The following is a 20,440-nucleotide window of genomic DNA, read 5'->3' as shown; positions in this document are numbered from 1 at the left end:
TCTCCTTCTGCGCGACCCTGCCATGGAATCACACCCCGTGCCTGACCAACACCTCCTTTCATCCCATACATGGTCATACATCCTTCCTGATAACCCCCATCCTCCGCGCCCGATTATCCGAACCGATCCCAGGCCATCACCTAGCCCTACGGATGCAGTTTATTGCCCCTGCTGTAAGGAAAACACCCCACATCAGAGGGATTACAGCAGATCAAGGCCCTCACCCCCTGAGACCCGACCGGTTGCACACACCCCCGGGAATTGGCGGAATGTCCAGCTGTGTGATAGCCATCTCCTACTGTGGGTGGGGTGGGGACTTCCACTGTAGATATGTGTGGGAACGAGCTCGAAGTGGGGATTCTGAGAATGTTCTTTCATACATCAAAGTGATCTCAAGAATGTGCCATGTGTGATAAACCTGCAATAAAGTCATAAACCTGTGTATAAGAGGCCAGGCCTCAGAGATGCAGTTAGAGCACCTCGTGACGATACCTTGCTGTCTGATCTGATGTGTTCTGCTCCGACGGAATAAAAACTTTGTTTCCTGCCTTCCAGTCTCCGGCGCCTGCCTCTTTCATTGGTAAATTATCGAATGGTATGAGAGGCGATTACCGCCGGGCAATACTTGAAAGGTTATCGACTGAAACTGCCGCTACCATTTAACAATTGGCGTCCCAAGCGTGGGGCCCATCAGCGACACGTGGATCCAGTGGGAGAGGTCCCGACGACAGAGTGAACGACTGCAACGATCGGGAGAGCTCCTGCCCGATAGACCCTCGTCTGGCAGCCGATCATCCGAACTTCACTGGTTCCGAGCAGACCTCTCTCGAGTGATCTACGGTCCTGACTGGGAACCATCAGGAGTGCCGCGGCAAATACGGAGAGTAGAGGACGATCGGGCGCTGGAGGCGGAAGACGAGAAACTGTCCACGCGGTCCGGGTAAGGTCGTGAAACACGACAAATTGCGATATATTTGATTGATTGACTGAAATACTAGCATTGCTCATTGATTGTTCTCTTTGAGATATTCGCTGTCTACAAACGGGGAGGAATAGAAATACTCTCTCTCTCTCTCCCTTTGCAGATAGTGAAGGGTAGGTAACGCAGACTTTTGTCCCCGTTGTAACCCGTCGTGCCTATCTTTATCTCCCCACTGATTGATTGTCCGAACATTGATTGTTTTGAAGAATAGTGCTCTTTGAGATATTCTCTGTTTGCAAATAACGTAGAATAGAAATATTCTGTCTAGTCTTTGCAAATAGTGAACGCAGACTTTTGTCCCGTTGTAACCCGTCGTGCCTATCTTTATCTCCCCATTGATTGATTGATTGTCCGAACACTAGTTGTTCGATATTGGTTCTTTGGAGGTATTCTCTGCTTACAAATAACGAGGAATAGAGATATTCTGTCTAGTCTTTGCAAGCAGTGAAAGGATAGGTAGTGCTGACTTTTGTCCCCGTTGAAACCCGTCATGCCTATCTTCTCCCCACTGATTGGTAGTTGGTTCTGCCCGGACCGCTTATTAGAGGTGAACCATCCGGCTCCTCTGGAAGGCACCCCTAATAAGGACATGTTCACTAAATACGAACTAATCGCCGTAGTTTGTAGCAAGCTATGGCATAAAATATACAAAGTGGGACCCCAAGAGTCAGTGGCCACTGGTGGGATCCTTTTTGACCCTACAAAACTAAAGTAACGCTAGGAAATAGCCCTTTGTGGGATATATGGAACTACGGGAAGGAGCCAAGCCCACGGTCAGGACGGCCACGAGGTAGCCCGGCTCCATCGCTCTCGCTGCCTAAACATGTCTGCCCTACCACCCACCCCGCCCAGTAAACACGACCGAAATCCCACACAACTGGAAGTCTGATACCCACCATCGACGTCACCGAACTTGACTAGGATCACGCACAATTGGACTATGCCATTTTCCGATTACACTGTAACTAGATTGCAAATATGTACAACACTCCAACAAAGTAGTATGATTAAACATTTTAATAACTTATAGGTATAACAACGTTCCGACAAGGTGAACAGGTTAAAACACGTTTTAAACAACTATTTACATGACACTCTGCTGCGACCTGCATCCCAAAGCATTTACGTCCACGTGACACCGTCCTCGCCTCTCCTTCCTCGAAGTTGCAACATTGGCCTGTTTTGGGCGGTCCTTTTAGTCGGCCTTGGGCTATAAAAGCCATGCAAAAATCCATTGACATCAGTGGCGGACAACTGTGCGAACAGTCCGGAAGCCACACGCGGCGCCAAGACCCTGGCAACGCCGAGGTGGGCCTGCCACGTCGTGCGGATCTTCCCATTCTCTTCTTCTTCCTTCAATAACGAAGGGTGCCCTGGCGGGGGGAAGCAACGCGGACGGGCCTCCCCAGGTGGAGGCTCACCAGCAGATGAGGGCACCCCAGCCATTTTTACTCGCCGGCCAGCTGAGTTGCACCCTGCCATTTTACTCGCCGGCCAGCTGAGTTGCACCCTGCCATTTTACTCGCCGGCCAGCTGAGTTGCACCCAGCCACTTCACTCGCCGCCCAGACGAGTGGGCGCCCCTGCACTCACCGACCAGCTGCAGCAAGACAGCCATTTACGTCTTGACCTGCCGGACAGCCACCCAGGCGCGGGTTCCTTTCTGCACCAATATTGCCATTTAACGTTTGACTCGAGAGGTGGGTCCCCGCAGCAGAATGATCGGGGGACCCACCCCGGTGGCCGTAACGAAGAGCTGCTGCTGCTGCTGCCTTTGGACTCCGGCGGTCGGTTCTTTGGATCCAGGCCTAGCCCACCGTGAGACGGTTCTGGACTCGAAAGCTTGTCTGCTTGGGCGTGGGCCCCACCCTTGACAAAACGCCCCCTCAGCTTTGCAGAGTCTGCGGGAGTCATTGGCACTCAACTCCCGTGGACTTCCGGTGAGGGCAAGCCGCCGCCATTGTTCTTTGCCCCGGGCGACAACCACCTTGCCTCCGCCGGATGCTATGAAAGAGACTGATTCAAGGCGGCGACAGCAAGACCTGCCTGCTGTCCCGCCCTGAGGATGGATCACGGCATCGCTGCGAGATCGTGCTGACGTCATGCTGACGCAATCTGACGCTAACGAAAAGTTCTCGAACTACCGAAAGGGATTCTGGTCCAGCAGCTAGTTAGTGGAAAGACTTAGATTGTGCACTGGACCCACCCGACCTCGCCCCAAAATGGCGCCAATGTAGGAGGGGTCTGCAGCTCCTTATGGCGTTCCGATTACTTGACATTTATGTTAAAAAAAAAAAAAAAAAGAGATCTGTATGCGGCGATGTTTCTACACATGATGGTCAGGGGGGACGGGGAGGGTACCGATTTTATGCTAAAGTAGTGTTGCTCATGATACTCGACGCCTCTCACGCCGTGGCCAGCCTATAGCGGTTGTAGGCCCGTATTTGTATACTGACATTGTTTTAAATAAAGGGCTTCTTAAAGGAATTACGGAATCAGTGTCATGACAAATCATCTAGGTTGGTAAAGGTTTTTCTTTTGAATAAATGATTGTTACTCCCAATCAATAGAAAACAGATAATGCAGACCCCATTTGCCTAAATCTTTTTGATTAACGGAATTTGTACCCGTCACACCTGTCTTTTTTTTTTAAGAGTTGTCAGAAAATGGTCAACTATAGCTTAAGGTATATGCCGAATGCAAGGTATGGTATCTTGCACCATAATACACGACCGATTGAGAAATGCATGTACGACCAGGGAACCCGAATTTAGGAGATGAATGAAATAGAGCATCTTTTTCTCGGAAGAAAAGAATAATAGGTCTGTGGTACTACCCACTCCTGCGGCTAGCCTAGTACGCGGTAAGTAGAACTTTTTCGTGTCTACGCGCGCTAATGTACTTTGAATACTGCACATCCCCTCCCCTCTTTTTCCCCTCTATAGGTCACGGCGAAGTTCCGACTGAAGAATGGAGTGGACATGGACCGCACCATGTTCAATATAGGGAAAAACATAGACAAACGTTGTGGGATAATGCGCAAAGTACAGACCACCATTGGAAACATGAAAAGCTGTATGGTATGATTGTGCGTGTGTGTGCTACGATTATGCGGTATGAATGTGTATGCATTTCATGCTTGGGTCGCATGAAGAGAGCGTCATCGTATGATTGAAGTGCTCGTCCATCGATCAAAGGGAGGGGAGTAAAAGGTCCAACACCCCTCCCCAAGATAAACTACAAAAATACTGAAAATACGCAGCATACATAGGAAAGAGGACAGGAAAGGAGAGGTCCCCATACTCAACGTAGCCCTGAGTCTCCGTCTTAAGTTTCTGCGCTTGATGCATGTACTGTCACACCCTATCCGGTATTTGTGTGTACGTGATCACCGAATTCATGTCTTTCCCCCGCTTGTGTTTTCTTACATAGAACCGACCCATGCTACTCCATGTTGTGTGCACACCAAGTAGCCTATTATCGTACACATGTCTCTCTCTCTCTCTCGTTTTGTGTCGTACATATGCCAAATAGCCTACTTGATGCGCATCTCTCTCTCTCTCTCTCTCTCTCTCTCTCTCTCTCTCTCTCTCTCTCTCTCTCTCTCTCTCTCTCTCTCTCTCTCTCTCTCTCTCTCTCTCTCTCTCTCTCTCTCTCTCTCTCTCTCTCTCTCTCTCTCTCTCTCTCTCTCTCTCTCTCTCTCTCTCTCTCTCTCTCTCTCTCTCTCTCTCTCTCTCTCTCTCTCTCTCTCTCTCTCTCTCTCTCTCTCTCTCTCTCTCTCTCTCTCTCTCTCTCTCTCTCTCTCTCTCTCTCTCTCTCTCTCTCTCTCTCTCTCTCTCTCTCTCTCTCTCTCTCTCTCTCTCTCTCTCTCTCTCTCTCTCTCTCTCTCTCTCTCTCTCTCTCTCTCTCTCTCTCTCTCTCTCTCTCCCTCTCCCTCTCCCTCTCCCTCTCCCTCTCCTCTCCCTCTCCCTCTCTCTCCCTCTCTCCCTCTCTCCCTCTCTCCCTCTCTCTCTCTCTCTCTCTCTCTCCCTCCCTCCCTCACTGAAGGCTTCCTTGCCCTCTTCCTTTTTGAATAAATTACACGACACATACCTCCTCAGTCTGTGTATAATTGGCCTGAAACACGGCGGTGTTCGAACAAATTGACAGAAACAAAAACGACCGTACTTTACCACGTTACTACCTCTCCTTTCTGCAAAAGGTTGAATTTAATTGACTAAGAAAGAAAGGACAGGTAAGAAGACTGATGTCTCCCAATCTGGCCCTCATCACGGGGACTATATGTCAGTGGTTTGCGTTCTTAGAGCTTTAACGACACCATCTCCACCGCCCAGAACTGCCCCCGCCCAATTGTCCCGAACTAGAATGTCCAAGCACCCGTCCTCCCAGAATCACCCCAGCTCTGTACTAGCCGTCCCAGAGTATTTCGAGCAAAACAACTGATGACTTTGTTCTCTAAAGGTACATTGCCTAAGCTGATGGGGGTTACCTATTGTCTCTAGCAAGAAAAATGTTTAGCTTATGTCCCTCCCCGAAATAGATACCTATGAACCCATGACAGTAGCACCTCGCACTTTTTTCATAAACTTAGCAGTCCTCGGAGGAAAATGTGTATTAACAGAACTTGTGTTGAGATGAACGAGTTTCTACCGGAGAAGCCGGTTCGAATTTCTTAGACAAGAAGGTTGACAGATGTCAGGCTTCCTGCAACGATTATAGGGCACAGGAATCGACACCTAGCAGGCCAGACGATGGACAGGAACACCCACAGAAACCTGCACCACAGCAATGATTAATAAATTAGTAACACACACTGACATAAGAGTTAATAAACACCAATCATACAACAACCGATAAAAGCATTTCCCCAACTACTCGGTGGTTGGGAGAGAGGATGAAGTGTGTAAATGTCTTCCCTGCCAACTCTCTAAGATTTTGTTTCTTGTACTCATTCAAAGATAACCTGCGGCCATCGGAAGAGAGGGGTCGGACGTGACGCACAGCCTGGCTGCGGACCATGGAACATCTATGGCAACGACCAAGGGGGAAGCAACGAAGCAAAAAGGGCGTGAGACGAGGCACCATTATCAGGATGATAAACGATAGAACGAAGGGCTATATCGAGGCCCCCTGCTCACCGACCAGCGTGCCTGAAGTCCCAACCCGTCGGGCCCGATTGATGGGCCCAGTGCTGGAAGATTCTGCTCTCCTTGGTCCGCATTTTGATCCGATCCCACTCCACCCCCTCTTCCCTCGGCATCCCGAAGCACGTCACACCCTTCTCTCTCTCTCTCTCTCCCTCTTTTATATGGATTTTGAATTTGACTTAACTACAGAAGAACAAAAAGCGGGTACCCTGTCTCAAAGTACCTATGATGAACTGTGGTAGGGAACAGGACTGTGATCGGGGAACAGCGAATGGTCACACCTCGCCACGTGAGAAATTGGATTTGAGCTGGACCTTAGCTCCACCGCCGGTGCTCAACAGTGCCAACACAAGAAGAAGAACAATAAGAGCTTACCAGTGATGGCTCTCTATAATAGGACACTGGAAAGAAGAACTCCCTCCCACGACTGTAACTCATGTTAAGTTGAATTCCTCTCCCAACCACCTTTTTATATTAACTATCCTCCTATCGAGTTTTCATGATGTTGCGTCAGTCACTTCCGACTGTACACTGAGAAGTTAAGAAAATCTAACTTTGTATAATGACATTCATACAACACCAGCCATGCACACGACTATACTGACTATTTTTGATCCACACGAAGTCTGGGCCTTAAGTAATGTACGAAATATCCCTTATTTTGCCAGAAACATTTTTTTTGCTTTACAGTATCATGTTTGTGCTCAAACAAGCTCTCCTCCTCCTATCCCTGGGCCTGACATACGGCACAGCTGATGTAATTTTGTATGTACTACCTCCTCGCCTACTTTATCAACTGTATGTAACTATGTACAAATGTGTCAGATTACTCCTGCCTGTCCTAAAAACTCTGTACCTTTAAGGAATGCATGAAAAACATTCACGGTGTTATAGCTAAAGGGTTAACAAAGGTGAATGTCGGCCAGGCAAGCTGGCGAGATATGTTAAAAGGGAGGACTGTGGAAATTTAGCTAGTAACTGAACATTATCTGCGCCATCTTGCCTCTCCCCAGCGCCACGCACAGCGAACGCACGGCCGCCATTTTAGGCACCCCACTCTCTCCCCCGCTCATTGTCGATCGCCAGCGCGTTCCCCTGGTGCTGCAAGCATCCCCCGCGCGCCGGCCACCCCCGCTCTCTCATACACGGTCCATAAACCCTCTCCTTCTGCGCGACCCTGCCATGGAATCACACCCAGTGCCTGACCAACACCTCCTTTCATCCCATACATGGTCATACATCCTTCCTGATAACCCCCATCCTCCGCACCGATTATCCGAACCGATCCCAGGCCATCACCTAGCCCTACGGATGCAGTTTATTGCCCCTGCTGTAAGGAAAACACCCCACATCAGAGGGATTATAGCAGATCAAGGCCCTCACCCCCTGAGACCCGACCGGTTGCACACACCCCCGGGAATTGGCGGAATGTCCAGCTGTGTGATAGCCATCTACTGTGGGTGGGGTGGGGACTTCCACTGTAGATATGTGTGGGAACGAGCTCGAAGTGGGGATTCTGAGAATGTTCTTTCATACATCAAAGTGATCTCAAGAATGTGCCATGTGTGATAAGGTGTTTAGCCAAAATATCGAGTTTTAAATTTCGACCTACAATAATATCGTGTTTTTAATATCGTAGGTACAGAATATCGAAGTCAAGAATATCGACGGACAGAATATCGATCCCAAGGTAAGTAATATCGAAGTTAATAATATCGAGGTAATTAATTTCGATGTAAGTAATATCGTAAGTAAAAATTTCGATGTCACTAATATCGATATTTATTTAGTGTAATGTCATTTAATATGTATTTTATTTGTATGTTAAAGATAATTGTAATGTATTTTAATACATTTAAAAATAAATGTTTAGAGATTAATAATTATTTTAAATTTAATTTAGCGTTTTAGTACCAGAGCGGGTTGTGGGTTTATAGGGGAATAGGGTGGGAAGTAATTTAATTATAATTAATGAATTAATATGTGTTGTTTAATTGGTATTTATGATTAATTAATTGGTATTAATTAATAATTGGTAATTAATTGATTAATTAATTGTTAATTAATTATTAATTGTAAAAATATTTTATTAATTGGTTAATTATATACATTATAATTAGTTTATTATTAATATTTATTTATTGTTATTGTTAATTAATTAATTGTTAATTAGTAATTAATTGGTGATTTAATTTTATTAAGTGATTAATTGATAATTAAATTAATTATGTGAATTTTTATGTGTAGTGGGTTGTGGGTTTATAGGGGAATAGGGTGGGAAGTAATTTAATTATAATTATTGAATTAATATGTATTGTTTAATTGGTATTTATGATTAATTAATTGGTAATTAATTAATAATTGGTAATTAATGTGAATAATAGATTAATTAATTGTTAGTTAATTATTAATTTTAAAATATTTTATTATTTGGTTAATTATATACATTATAATTAGTTTATTAAAAATATTTATTTATTGTTATAGTTAATTAATTAATTGTTAATTAGTAATTAATTGGTGATTTAATTTTATTAAGTGATTAATTCATAATTAAATTAATTATGTGAATTTTTATGTGTAGTGGGTTGTGGGTTTATAGGGGAATAGGGTGGGATGTAATTAAAATAAAATAAATAATGATATATTTTATTTATTTGTAATTAATATTAATTAATTGTTATTAGTTAGTTAACTATAGTAAATATAAATAATTTATTATTGTATTTTATTTGTTGTTATTGCTAATTAATGTATTGTTAATTAATAATTAATAGGTGAATATTTGTAATTTCGTAGTTAATATGTATTAATTAGTCAATTAATAACTATATTAATTCTAAAGAATGTATTATTAATTGCAAATAAGAGAGAAATTGATATATAAATCTATTGTGTATTTTGTATGTGTAGTGTGTTGTGTGTCAAAGGGGGAATAGTGTGGGATGTAATTTAAATTTATTTATTTAAATATTTATTTTACATAATTGGTATTTAATAATATTTTTTGTTTTAAAACATTGTTAACATGCAATTTTTTTATAAGAAATTATTGAATTGGTTATAATGTTCATAGAATCACTATGCTATCTAGTGCTTTCACAACTGTTTTACTATCTGGAGTGGGAATAGTAATTTTTACCCCTACGCTATCCAGCGCTTTCCCTACTGTTGCACTCTCTGGAGTTGGAATAGTAATTTTTACCCCTACGCTATCCAGCGCTTTCCCTACTGTTGCACTCTTTGGAGTTGGAATAGTAATTTTTACCCCTACGCTATCCAACCTTTTCTCTACTGTTGCACAGTCTGGAGTGGGAAGAGTAATTTTTACCCTTACGCTATCCAACACTTTCCCTACTATTGCATTCTCTGGAGTGGGAATAGTAAATTTTACCCTTACGCTATCCAACACTTTCCCTACTATTGCACTCTCTGGAGTTGGAATAGTAATTTTTACTCCTACGCTATCCAACGTTTTCCCTACTGTTGCACTCTTTGGAGTTGGAATAGTTATTTTTACCCCTACGCTATCCAACGTTTTCTCTACTATTGCACTGTCTGGAGTGGGAATAGTAATTTTTACCCTTACGCTATCCAACACTTTCCCTACTATTGCACTCTCTGGAGTGGGAATAGTAAATTTTACCCTTACGCTATCCAACACTTTCCCTACTATTGCACTCTCTGGAGTTGGAATAGTAATTTTTACCCCTACGCTATCCAACGTTTTCCCTACTGTTGCACTCTTTGGAGTTGGAATAGTTATTTGTACCCCTACGCTATCCAACGTTTTCCCTACTGTTGCACTGTCTGGAGTGGGAATAGTAATTTTTACCCTTACGCTATCCAACACTTTCCCTACTATTGCACTCTCTGGAGTGGGAATACTAATTTTTACCATTACGCTATCCAACACTTTCCCTACTATTGCACTCTCTGGAGTTGGAATAGTAATTTTTACCCCTACGCTATCCAACGCTTTCCCTACTGTTGCACTCTTTGGAGTTGGAATAGTAATTTTTACCCCTACGCTATCCAATGTTTTCCCTACTGTTGCACTCTCGGGAGTTGGAATAGTTATTTTTACCCCTACGCTATCCAACATTTTCCTTACTGTTGTTTTTGTTGAAGTTGGACTAGTAGTTTTATTGTGTCTGATATTAAATATGTTTTGTAATATTTTAGCTATTGTAATATATAATTAATAATAAAAATTATTCAAATTACAATTATTGATTATTATTTGCTATATGTAATTATTTAATATTTATTAATGTTATTGTTTTATGTGTATAGATGTATTGGTAATTTAAATAAATATTTAATAATTTATATGTTACAGAAATTATTATTAAAAGTAAATATTAAGTAAGTGTATATATTATATATTATATATATATGTTTAATTAAAGTTTCATTTAATTATATATATTTATTATAAATTTTACATATTATAAAATATATTTAATTATGTTTCTTTGATTTATAAGTATTATTTGGTTTATTTTACATATATTTTTAAACTAAAAAAAAACGATATTTTTGAATCACGATATTTTTGACATCGATATTAAATTATCGATATTTTTGTACTTACCATGTTGTAGATAGGATGTCGATATTCTTGACCACGATATTTTTGTTGCGATATTTTTGTAGGTCGAATTTTTGTCTTTCGAAATTATGTCATACAATCGTGTGATAAACCTGCAATAAAGTCATAAACCTGTGTATAAGAGGCCAGGCCTCAGAGATGCAGTTAGAGCACCTCATGACGATACCTTGCTGTCTGATCTGATGTGTTCTGCTCCGACGGAATAAAAACTTTGTTTCCTGCCTTCCAGTCTCCGGCGCCTGCCTCTTTCATTGGTAAATTATCGAATGGTATGAGAGGCGATTACCGCCGGGCAATACTTGAAAGGTTATCGACTGAAACTGCCGCTACCATTTAACACACATGAAGGCCCAAGTGTTGAAGGAGAGTCAGGCAGATGTGAAGGTGATTCTGCACCATGTGAGGAGATGGTCCCTTCAACAGCCAGTCATCCAGGTATGGATACACAAACAGGCCTTGGCGATGTAATGCTGCCACCACCACTGCCATGCATTTCGTGAAAACCCTTGGAGCAGATTTGAGGCCGAGTGGTAAGACTCTGAACTGGTAATGCTTCGCGCCTACCATGAATCGCAGGAACTTGCGATGCCTTGGGGTAATTGGAATGTGAAAGTATGCATCTTGGAGATCCACCGAACACATCCAATCTCCTTTCCTCAGATGTGGAAATATTTGATGGAGCGCCAACATTCGAAACTTAGCTCTAGAATAGGTCTTAACTTGTTTGGTTGGTCTTTTTTCGGGAACAAGGAAGTATCTGAAGTAGACTCCCTTTCCTCTCTGTGCAGGAGGGGCCTCTTCTATGGCTAGGTTCTTCAGAAGAGTCGACACTTCTTGACGCAGCAGTTACAGGTGTTGAGGACGTGACCTTACCGGAGGAATGTCTCTTGGGGGCGCGCAAAAACGTAGCGCGTACCCATTGCTCAGTATATTTAGCACCCACTGGTCTTTGGTGATGTTGCACCACTCTTGTATGCAATTTGAAATTATTCCTCCCACTGGAGTGTGCAACGGTGCTAGAGGAAGCAGAAAATCATTGCTTTCCTTGAGCTTTTGCTGTGGAAGAGGACTGCTGTTGATGTCCTCCTCTTCCTCTCGAGGAACGACGGCCTTGATATTGGGATTTGCTTTTGTTTTGTGACGATTGAGGGGTTTGAATCCTCTGTTCGTAATTTTTACGATTGTAGGGCCTGTAGCGTCGTTTGAACTCCTTTTTCTTCTCAAGGCCCACAGCCTTTAATGTGTCCAACTCGGCCTTCATTCTGGCCATTTCATCATCAGTGTGTGACCCAAAAAGGAAGTTTCCAGAAAACGGAAGATTCAAAATACGTTGTTGTGCTTCCGGTTTCAAAGCTGCCAGGCGCAACCAGGAAGACCTCCGTGCACATATACCATGTGCATACAAGTGTGCAGCCAAAGAAACCCAACCCGCTGCTGTGCTGATTACTAGGTTGGCCACCAACGCCCCTTCTTGGAGAATCTCTGAGAAATCTTGCTGATCCTCCTTTGGGAGGTTGTCTTTAAAACGCTCCAGCGAATCCCATAAGGACCTGTCATACGGGCTAGCAGGGCAACAGCGCTAGATACCTTTAAGAGAAGATGCTGCAGAGCCGCAGGCCTTTCTCCCCCAAGAATCCTGGATTCTACTTTCTTTATCTGGAGGGGCTGAGGAGGAAGAAGCCACCGCATGTGTCTTCTTCGCCGCTGCGATGATGACAGAGTCCTTGGTGGATCAGATTTCAGAAAAAGGGGATCTGAGGCAGCAGGTTTATATTTTTTCAGGATCCGGCCCGCAGCTGCTTTAACCGATGATGGGGTGAGGAAGATGTCCATTACCGGTTCAATGATACCAGGGACTAGAGGAAGTAATGGTCTAGCCGCAGATCTCTGATGGAGAGTTTCGAAAATGATGGAAGTGGTGGTCTGAGGAGCTGATATGGCTATGCTCAGCTTTTCTGCTCCTCTAGCGAGGACATCGTGAAAGGTGTTAACATCATCGATGGGTGACACTCTAGAAGGAGGGCCATCCGTAAGGGTAGGCGAGTAGTCCCTTTTGGATGAGCGTGTCGAAGACGAGGACCAAGTTGGTGTTCTTCGTCACTTGTGATGAGTTGACCTATGCTAAGGAGATCTGCCTCTGTGTTCTCTGGTCCGTGTAGTGGGGGACCTGTCCACTTCCTGCACTAGACACTAACAGGGATCTGTGCAGTAGACTGGAATAGTCCGTAGGCCGCTGAGCATGACCAGAGGGTTCTTTCTGCTAGTGATGGAGAGGTTGAAGCCAGCTGGGCGAAAGATGAATAGAAGGAGATAGTTGTCTCCTTGGAGACCCTCTTGCAGATGTTCTTGGATGCTCAGGAGAATGAGCAGAAGAGCTACGTGACGTCGAGAGCGTCTGGGGGAGCTCCTAATAGAATGAGAGGACTCTGCGACTTCTGGAGCGTGATCGGCATCTTGATGAACGAAGCGACATCGATGGAGAGTGTCTCAACATCGACCGACTCTGCATCACCATCACTGGTGAATCCTTAGAACGTGATCTTCTCCTCGACGTCGACCTCTCTGTGTGCTTCGATGTTATATGATGTGATGTCGAACACCTAGAGCCAATAGACTTCGTCTTCCACGTTGAGCGTGCACGAGACCCCAACGAAGTATGAATCGACGGAGAAATCCTTCTCGACGTCGTGTCTTTATGCCTTTCAGATCTCTCTCTCGATGCTGATCGTCTGCTGGAAGCCAGCGGAGTCGAGATCGGGGCACTTCTCGCCATCGATGGAGACCGCCGTCTCAACGTCAAACGATGCCTAGTGTATTTTACCCTAGGTCTCGACGACGAATCTTTCCTCGTCATCGGCGAAGATCGAACCCTCGACATTGAACGTAGTTTGGATGACAACAACGGAAGCAACGGGTGCCTTGCCTCTGGTGACGAGGCACGTCTCTGCGTTGACCGCCGCCTGGTCGACGGTAACGGAGACGCCTGCTTCGACGCGGTCGCCGATGTTCTGGCGACAGCAGAGCATGTCTCGACGTCAAACGCCGAGCAGACGGCGACCCATCTCTCGACGTTGGGCGAACCCGCAACAACGGAGAGCGACTTCTCGACGCCGATCGTCGCCGGGTTGAGGAAGACAGAGGATTCAACGTACCTGTAGTCTTCGTCGATGGTCTTCTCGTCGACGTTTTCTCTGCCAATGAAGGTATTTGTGGCGCCGAGCCCAATGCCAATGGAGAGCAGACTGGAACCTTACTCCTAGCAGGAGTGGTGGCTCTCTCTTTCCTCTTCTTCATCGGAGACCTGTCTCTTAAATGTGTTTTCCCCTTCTCAGCCAGCCCATAGAGGCAAATCCTCTCTCTGTCCTTCAGAGTTCTTTTGGACAGCGACTGGCAATGCTGGCAGGTCTTGGGAGCATGATCAGAAGGCAGGCAGAGAATACACACAGGATGGGATTCTGTTTTAGCCTTCTTCTTGCCACAGGAAGGGCAAGAGTCAAAGAGAGAGGGCATTTTTGACTGGAAAATAATGCTCAACTCTCTCAAAAATAGTAAAAAGGTACATCAACAACAAAAAGATGTTGGAGTAAAATGTTTTTGACAAAAAAAAAGAAGTAATTTCTAACAGAAATCAGAAAAAACTGAGAGCTGAAGTTACCAGGGTCTTGAAAGAAGGAGCAGGAAAGAACAACTGACCTAAAGGGCACCCCTAAAGCATGATGGGAAGCTAAGGAACATGGCTGCCTTAAAGGCACGGTGCCAGTTTATTCTGTGTGTTTCTGTGGGTTAGCTTATCAGCTTTCTACACTGATGTTTCTGCAATGCAGCCTATGTGCTGGCAATGTTTTTTTCATTCCTGTTTGCAGGATTATATTTCTGCTGTGCATTAAAGCAGTTTTCAAATGTGTTTCTTTCTCTCTGCTTTATTGAAATTGTATTTATATGCAATGGAGATTCGTACAACATTGCTCAGCTTTTTTTGGTATAAGGAAGGCTGCATTGTGTGTTTATTGTTATATATATATATATATATAGAGCTACATATATGGTTTCCACATATATGTTTTGTATGTTTCAGGGGTCCCGCGCATGGGCGGGAATATTCATGTGCTTATGACTTTTGATGAGGATCCCCTGGAAGAGAACATAAATATTTTACCGACTTCTGAAAGTTGTGGTAACCATTCGCAAATGGGAAGGGTCCCAATGGGACCCCTTCCCTTTTGAAAATGGTAAACAAAATATTGATCCTACAGTACACTGGCAACTTTTTTTGTTTTGGAAACACTTCTATTTCACTCTAAGGAAAACAGGCTGCATTTAAAACAAATGCTCTATTTTAAAGCAATTACAGAAATGGTGGTCTGCTGACTCCTACAGGCCACCATCCTTGTGATGGCTAACATTCCTAGTGGTTGCAAACTTCATGAGTTAGGTCGATTTGTTAGTAATCGTTAATTAAACGTTCTAAGATTTCTTACATTAGGAATTGAGATTTTCTAACTGCTATTCAGTGAGAATCGCAATTTGGAAATCTCAGTTCATAATTTTTGTACATCTGGCACTTAGTTACTCCTACTTTTGTAAATCAGAACAACTGAGGAGTAATGCACTGCTTTGAAAAACAGCGATTGGTTTGGTTAAAATCTGTTAGTCAACGTTTACCCAATGCAAGAAATATCTCAACGTAAATGTGCGTTTTAATTCGCAAATATATCTGTCATTTCATTTGAAGTGAAAGCAGTGTCTTGATATTAGGACAGAACATACCTGGTTTTTAATGAAAATTGTATTTTCATAGGACCTCCAACTGACTGCCTTGTTTCGAGCGACTTCTAGTTGTTCTTCTAGCTGGGATACCTTTTGACTTAGTTCCAAATTGCTTCCTTCAGTGCTCACAAGCTAAAAATAAAATGGTATAAAACACTGATATGTTGCTCTTAGAAAATGCTATTTAAAAGTAAAAAGCTTTTTGTTCAGAACTTGAAATTGCGATTTTGTACAGAAATTAGAATGTACGCAACAAAATGTCCATATAACTAACACACTTTATAGGATGGTTGAAATAACTGCTCATACTTGTCCAGATGTCCTACAGTGGTATTTCATTGCTTAGCGAATCTTTGTTTCTTAGTTCAATCCTGTCACACAGGCAAATTCAGTGAATTCCCGCTCACCAAGCATGCTTTGAAGTTTTTTTGGCCTACTTACAATGTGACCATGTAACTTCCTTAGGTACGACTAGAAGCAAATCAAGAAATGGATAGTTGTTAAGATTAACCTCATGACTTGCAGGGCTGGTGAAATCGCAAGACTTTTGATTGGAAGGCTCAACTATGTATTGATAAAAACTCAGTAACATTTTAAATTTGAGCTTGCTCTCCTAAAGCATACTAGAAAAAGGCCCCTTTTCTGCTTAACGGTGCCAGCAAGAAGGTGGAGGTAGGTGTCCTAACTTATGTATTATGTAAGGTACACAATTTGTCCCTACAATAATCAACCACAGGAGTACCCTTCGCAGGGCTCCAGAACCTCAGGTGACGCATGTAGAGGCTTTCCGCATGTCAGACAGAGGGCACACCAAAGTCCACTCCAGGTCCAGTTGCCACTGATCAGCTAGGATTCTTCACAATACTGTCCTGTTCAGCTTTTTCCTGGAGCAACACAAGGAATCAGCGTTATGATCCTTGGAGTTCTTTACGTCCTTGGATTTCAAGTGGAAGGTGGTTCACCCTCCTCAGGTTCTTCTAACAGGTCACAGCAGGTTCAGTCTGTCTGGTATCCTTTTGCAAGTCTAATAGTGTTTTTATGAAGGTGCCTTGGTGTGCACATTTATGCTTGGCACTAGGTCATGGGTGGAGGCACTCCCTAACCAATGGGGTAAAAGTTCCAGGGCCAACCCTAAACTAACCACTTTTTAAGTAGTCCCTGTTTGCCTTACTGCCCAAAGTGCCATTTTCAAGGGCATTTTCAAGATTGAGAAAGATTTTGGCAACAGTAAATGTAGGCTCTGAGGGCTGTGTGTGTGGGGGGGGGGGGGGGTCATAGGGAAGTCACTATTGTCCTCACACATCTAACACTTAAATCTAGTTTGAAGTAGGCACTGTACCCAGGATAAACTCAGAGAGAGAACTCTGGTAGGTAAGTTATGCTTTAAATGATTCTGTTCAATATAGTGTTTATATATATATTTCCAAGGCTATTCTGGTTTGCAAACTAAACAGAGCAGCAGCATGGTGGATGGTGTAATCAGTGATGTCATCAATGATGTCATTTGAGATGTCATCAGAGATGTCATTAAACATGTCAGGCGTGATGTGATATGTAAGGTCATAAGCAGTGCTTGGTGGGGGTGCAAGTTACAGTTAGCTCAGTAAACTATAACTGTGAACTTCTGTGTTGTTTGAGTTTAAAAGGGCATTTTTAACTGACATTTTTACCTTACTCTAACCTCACTTTAACCTTCGTTTTTTCCATATACAAACACACACACACACATGTACATATATAAATAAATAAAAAATAATGAGCGGAATGAGAAGGTTGGGGATGTCACCGGGAGAATGTGGGTTGAGGGGCAGAGAGAGCTGTTGGATGAAGAGTGACAGTTGGAGGTTGTACTGCTGCTCGGAGGATTTAATGGAGCAGTTTTGACGTGAAGACAAATTTAAGCTTTCATCTTCCTGGACATGTCTACGTGGATTTAATAAATAATATATATATATGGGGCGCAGACAGGCAAGGAGAAAATGCCAAGAAGCGCGGGCGTGGGAGGGGGAGTCGCAAATAGAAGCAGACACTGTGGATGCGGTTACCGGCAATACTAGTGCCCAGGAGACTAATACCATTATCAATTTGGCTGCATTGATCTCACTATTGCTGAACAGCAGCTCTTATCGCTTGGCTTATCATACTGTCCGGAGTCTAATTTTAACTATACCCAGACAAGAGCTGATATTTTTATATTCATCCGGAAGCTAAAACTCAAAAAGTTCCATCATCAACATAGTAAACAAGGTGATCCAGATAGGGTGGAAACATCATTACAAGAACCTGGGATGTCAGGACTTCTGAATTCGGACTATGATTTACTACGTGACCTGCATGTTTTAGAACGGGGGGACCCACCGGCATCAAATGTTAGTCAAATTGAGCCAACTGATTTAAGTTTGCAACAGTCTCAAATGCATGGAACTGGTGTCAAACCGCACACTCCTTTCAAAACGAAATCTAAATTTGTTCCCATCATAGCCAGAGACACCATTGATGTTTTTAATGAGCAAATAGTAGCGCAAATAAGGAAACTAAACATTACCATCAATAATGCCAACATGAAATATACTAATCATGAGAGGAAATATCACCAACTTACAAACAAACTTAAGAACAACCACCAAGTCATAATACGCAATTCCGACAAGGGCGGGAATATAGTGTTGTGGTCCCTCAAAATATATTTAGAGGAAGCGCATAATCAATTAAACAATGGAGAATGCTATAGAAAAATTTCTACCACGAAATTTAAAGACACACAGGAACTATTATTTTCACAATTACTGGCTTGGAAGAGCATGGGCCTGTTGAGTTGGGAGGAATTTAAATATCTTAAAAAGGAGCACCCAACTATCCCGGTGATTTACTTTATACCAAAGGTACACAAAAATATCAGCAAACCACCGGGCTGACCCATTATAGCTGCCTGTGATGGTCTTTTGGAGAATCTTTCAAGATACATAGATTTTTTCCTGCAGGACTTTGTTAGGGGTCTTAAATCAATTGTGCAGGATACTTGTGACTTCTTGAGGAAGATCCAAAATATTCTATGGAAACCTACTTATTTATTGATTGCGCTTGACGTTTCCTCCTTATATACATGCTTCAAAAATAAGGAAGGAATGAGGGCGGTAGAATATTTCTTGATGAACAGATCTATTGTTTACTCTCAACATACTAATATGTTGCTCAAAATGTTGTTGTTCTATATGGAAAATAATTAATTTTTTTTGATGGCAAAATGCACCAGCAGATTCAGGGTGTTGCTGTGGGGGCCAGCTTCTCCCCCAGTTATGCCTGTTTGTTTATGGGAATGTTGGGAGGAGCTGGTCCTCATGCACCAACATGGGCACATATACAGTACAAATGTCGTAACTTGGTTATGTTACATTGATGATTTATTCATGGTATGGGATGGCGATGTGGAAAGTGCTACAGCTTATATTGATTTATTGAATAACAATGCAGTCAACTTACATTTCACATCTGACATTAGTAAAGACATGGTCTCATTTTTCGATGTGAGGGTCCAGGGAGTTAATAACAAATTGTCAACAACGCTCTTCAGGAAAAACACTTCTGCATGCTTCAAGCACACATCCCCCCCATCTCATTAAAAGTATTCCCTATGGGGAAATGTTGCGCATCAGACGAATATGCAGTGAAGAAGACGACTGTATACACAAAAAGAGGGAAAGTCGCAATAGGTTCCTGGCTAGAGGATATAGAACTGAGGTAATTGATGAAGCAATTGCCAAGTCTAAAACCATGGCACGAGTAGATTTATTGAAATACAGAGAGAAAAACATTGGTAAAGATGTCTTGAGGAACCCACTAGATTAATTTTGTCTTTCTCACGGCAAGAAAAACAGCTTAGGGCAATTGTGAGACACAATTGGCCAATCGTGAGAGACGATCCTGTGATTGGCAAGTTATTACCCTCTAATCCAGCTTTAACTTTTAGAAAGGCGAACAGCATGGGCATGTCACTCACAAGGAGCAATCTAGAAATGCAGGGTAAGGGTTCCTGGCTATCTGCACGAAAAGGATTCTATAATTGTTCTGGTTGCAAGGCTTGCCAATATGGCATTAATACTACAACATATACAACAGCATTTAATACTAGGATTTGCAGCATAGGACAACATCTCACTTGCAAGTCAGAATATGCTGTATATGTATTAACATGCAGCTGCAATCTTAAGTATATTGGCAGTACCAAACTAGCAGCACATAAGAGGATCCTTCATCATATACGTGCAATCATCAACAATGATGATAGTTATCCAGTGGCAAGGCACTTTAAGATCAGCCATAACAATGACCCCAAACATCTGAAATATTTTGTTGTAGAGGCCGTAGCCCCTCAGAAAAGAGGAGGAGATAGGGAATCGAAATTAAGGAGGCTGGAAACAACTTACATTTTACAATTCGAATCCAAACAACCTAGGGGCCTTAATGCCAGCGAAGATTTATACCCATTTTTATGAGAATGAGGATTGACTGATTTGCAAATAATTAGAGAAAATGGAATACTCTGACATGAAAGATAGAAAGTTACACACCGTCTCATGGTTGAATTTTTGAAATCATATTTAGAAAGTGTATTTTATGCTTCTATTTATTTAATGTGATTTTCTGGGGGATCAACTATTTATTATTCATGAAACAGACGAAATTTGTCCTTAACACAGATGCACTTTAAAATTGATGTTTTTTTGCACAATATTATCCGTGTTCCTTGGGTTTACAAGTATGATGCAAGAATATACTTTAGGAATCGGATTTTGGCAAATATGTTTCAAATAAGATGCTTCAAGGTTTATGCTATGCTGGAACCAGAAACTGTTTAAGTGTTTTTAATTTATATTCATTAATGTTTTACACATACATTTTTAATTTTTTGCACTGATGAGGTATGCACTTT

At 42.7% G+C, this 20,440-nt stretch overlaps 1 protein-coding gene across 2 annotated transcripts in view; it reads right to left on the bottom strand.

Moving 5' to 3' along the window:
• Positions 1-20,440, bottom strand: part of CCDC192 (coiled-coil domain containing 192) — a 1,307,223-nt gene that overhangs the window by 672,314 nt on the left and 614,469 nt on the right. Inside the window, exon 4 of one of the 2 annotated variants that reach the window (XM_085632706.1) lies at positions 15,511-15,642. The exons of the other annotated variant lie outside the window; for it this stretch is intronic. Within the exon in view, the coding sequence (XP_085488832.1) occupies positions 15,511-15,642 (132 nt within the window). The remainder of the gene's footprint in view (positions 1-15,510; positions 15,643-20,440) is intronic. 2 annotated transcript variants of the gene reach the window in all.

The sequence above is a fragment of the Triturus cristatus genome, chromosome 2_1 (assembly GCF_964204655.1).
Source record: "Triturus cristatus chromosome 2_1, aTriCri1.1, whole genome shotgun sequence".
NCBI lineage: Eukaryota > Metazoa > Chordata > Amphibia > Caudata > Salamandridae > Triturus > Triturus cristatus.
The sequence above is the reverse complement of the archived record's forward strand: the minus strand, read 5'-3'. Positions and strand labels throughout refer to the sequence as shown.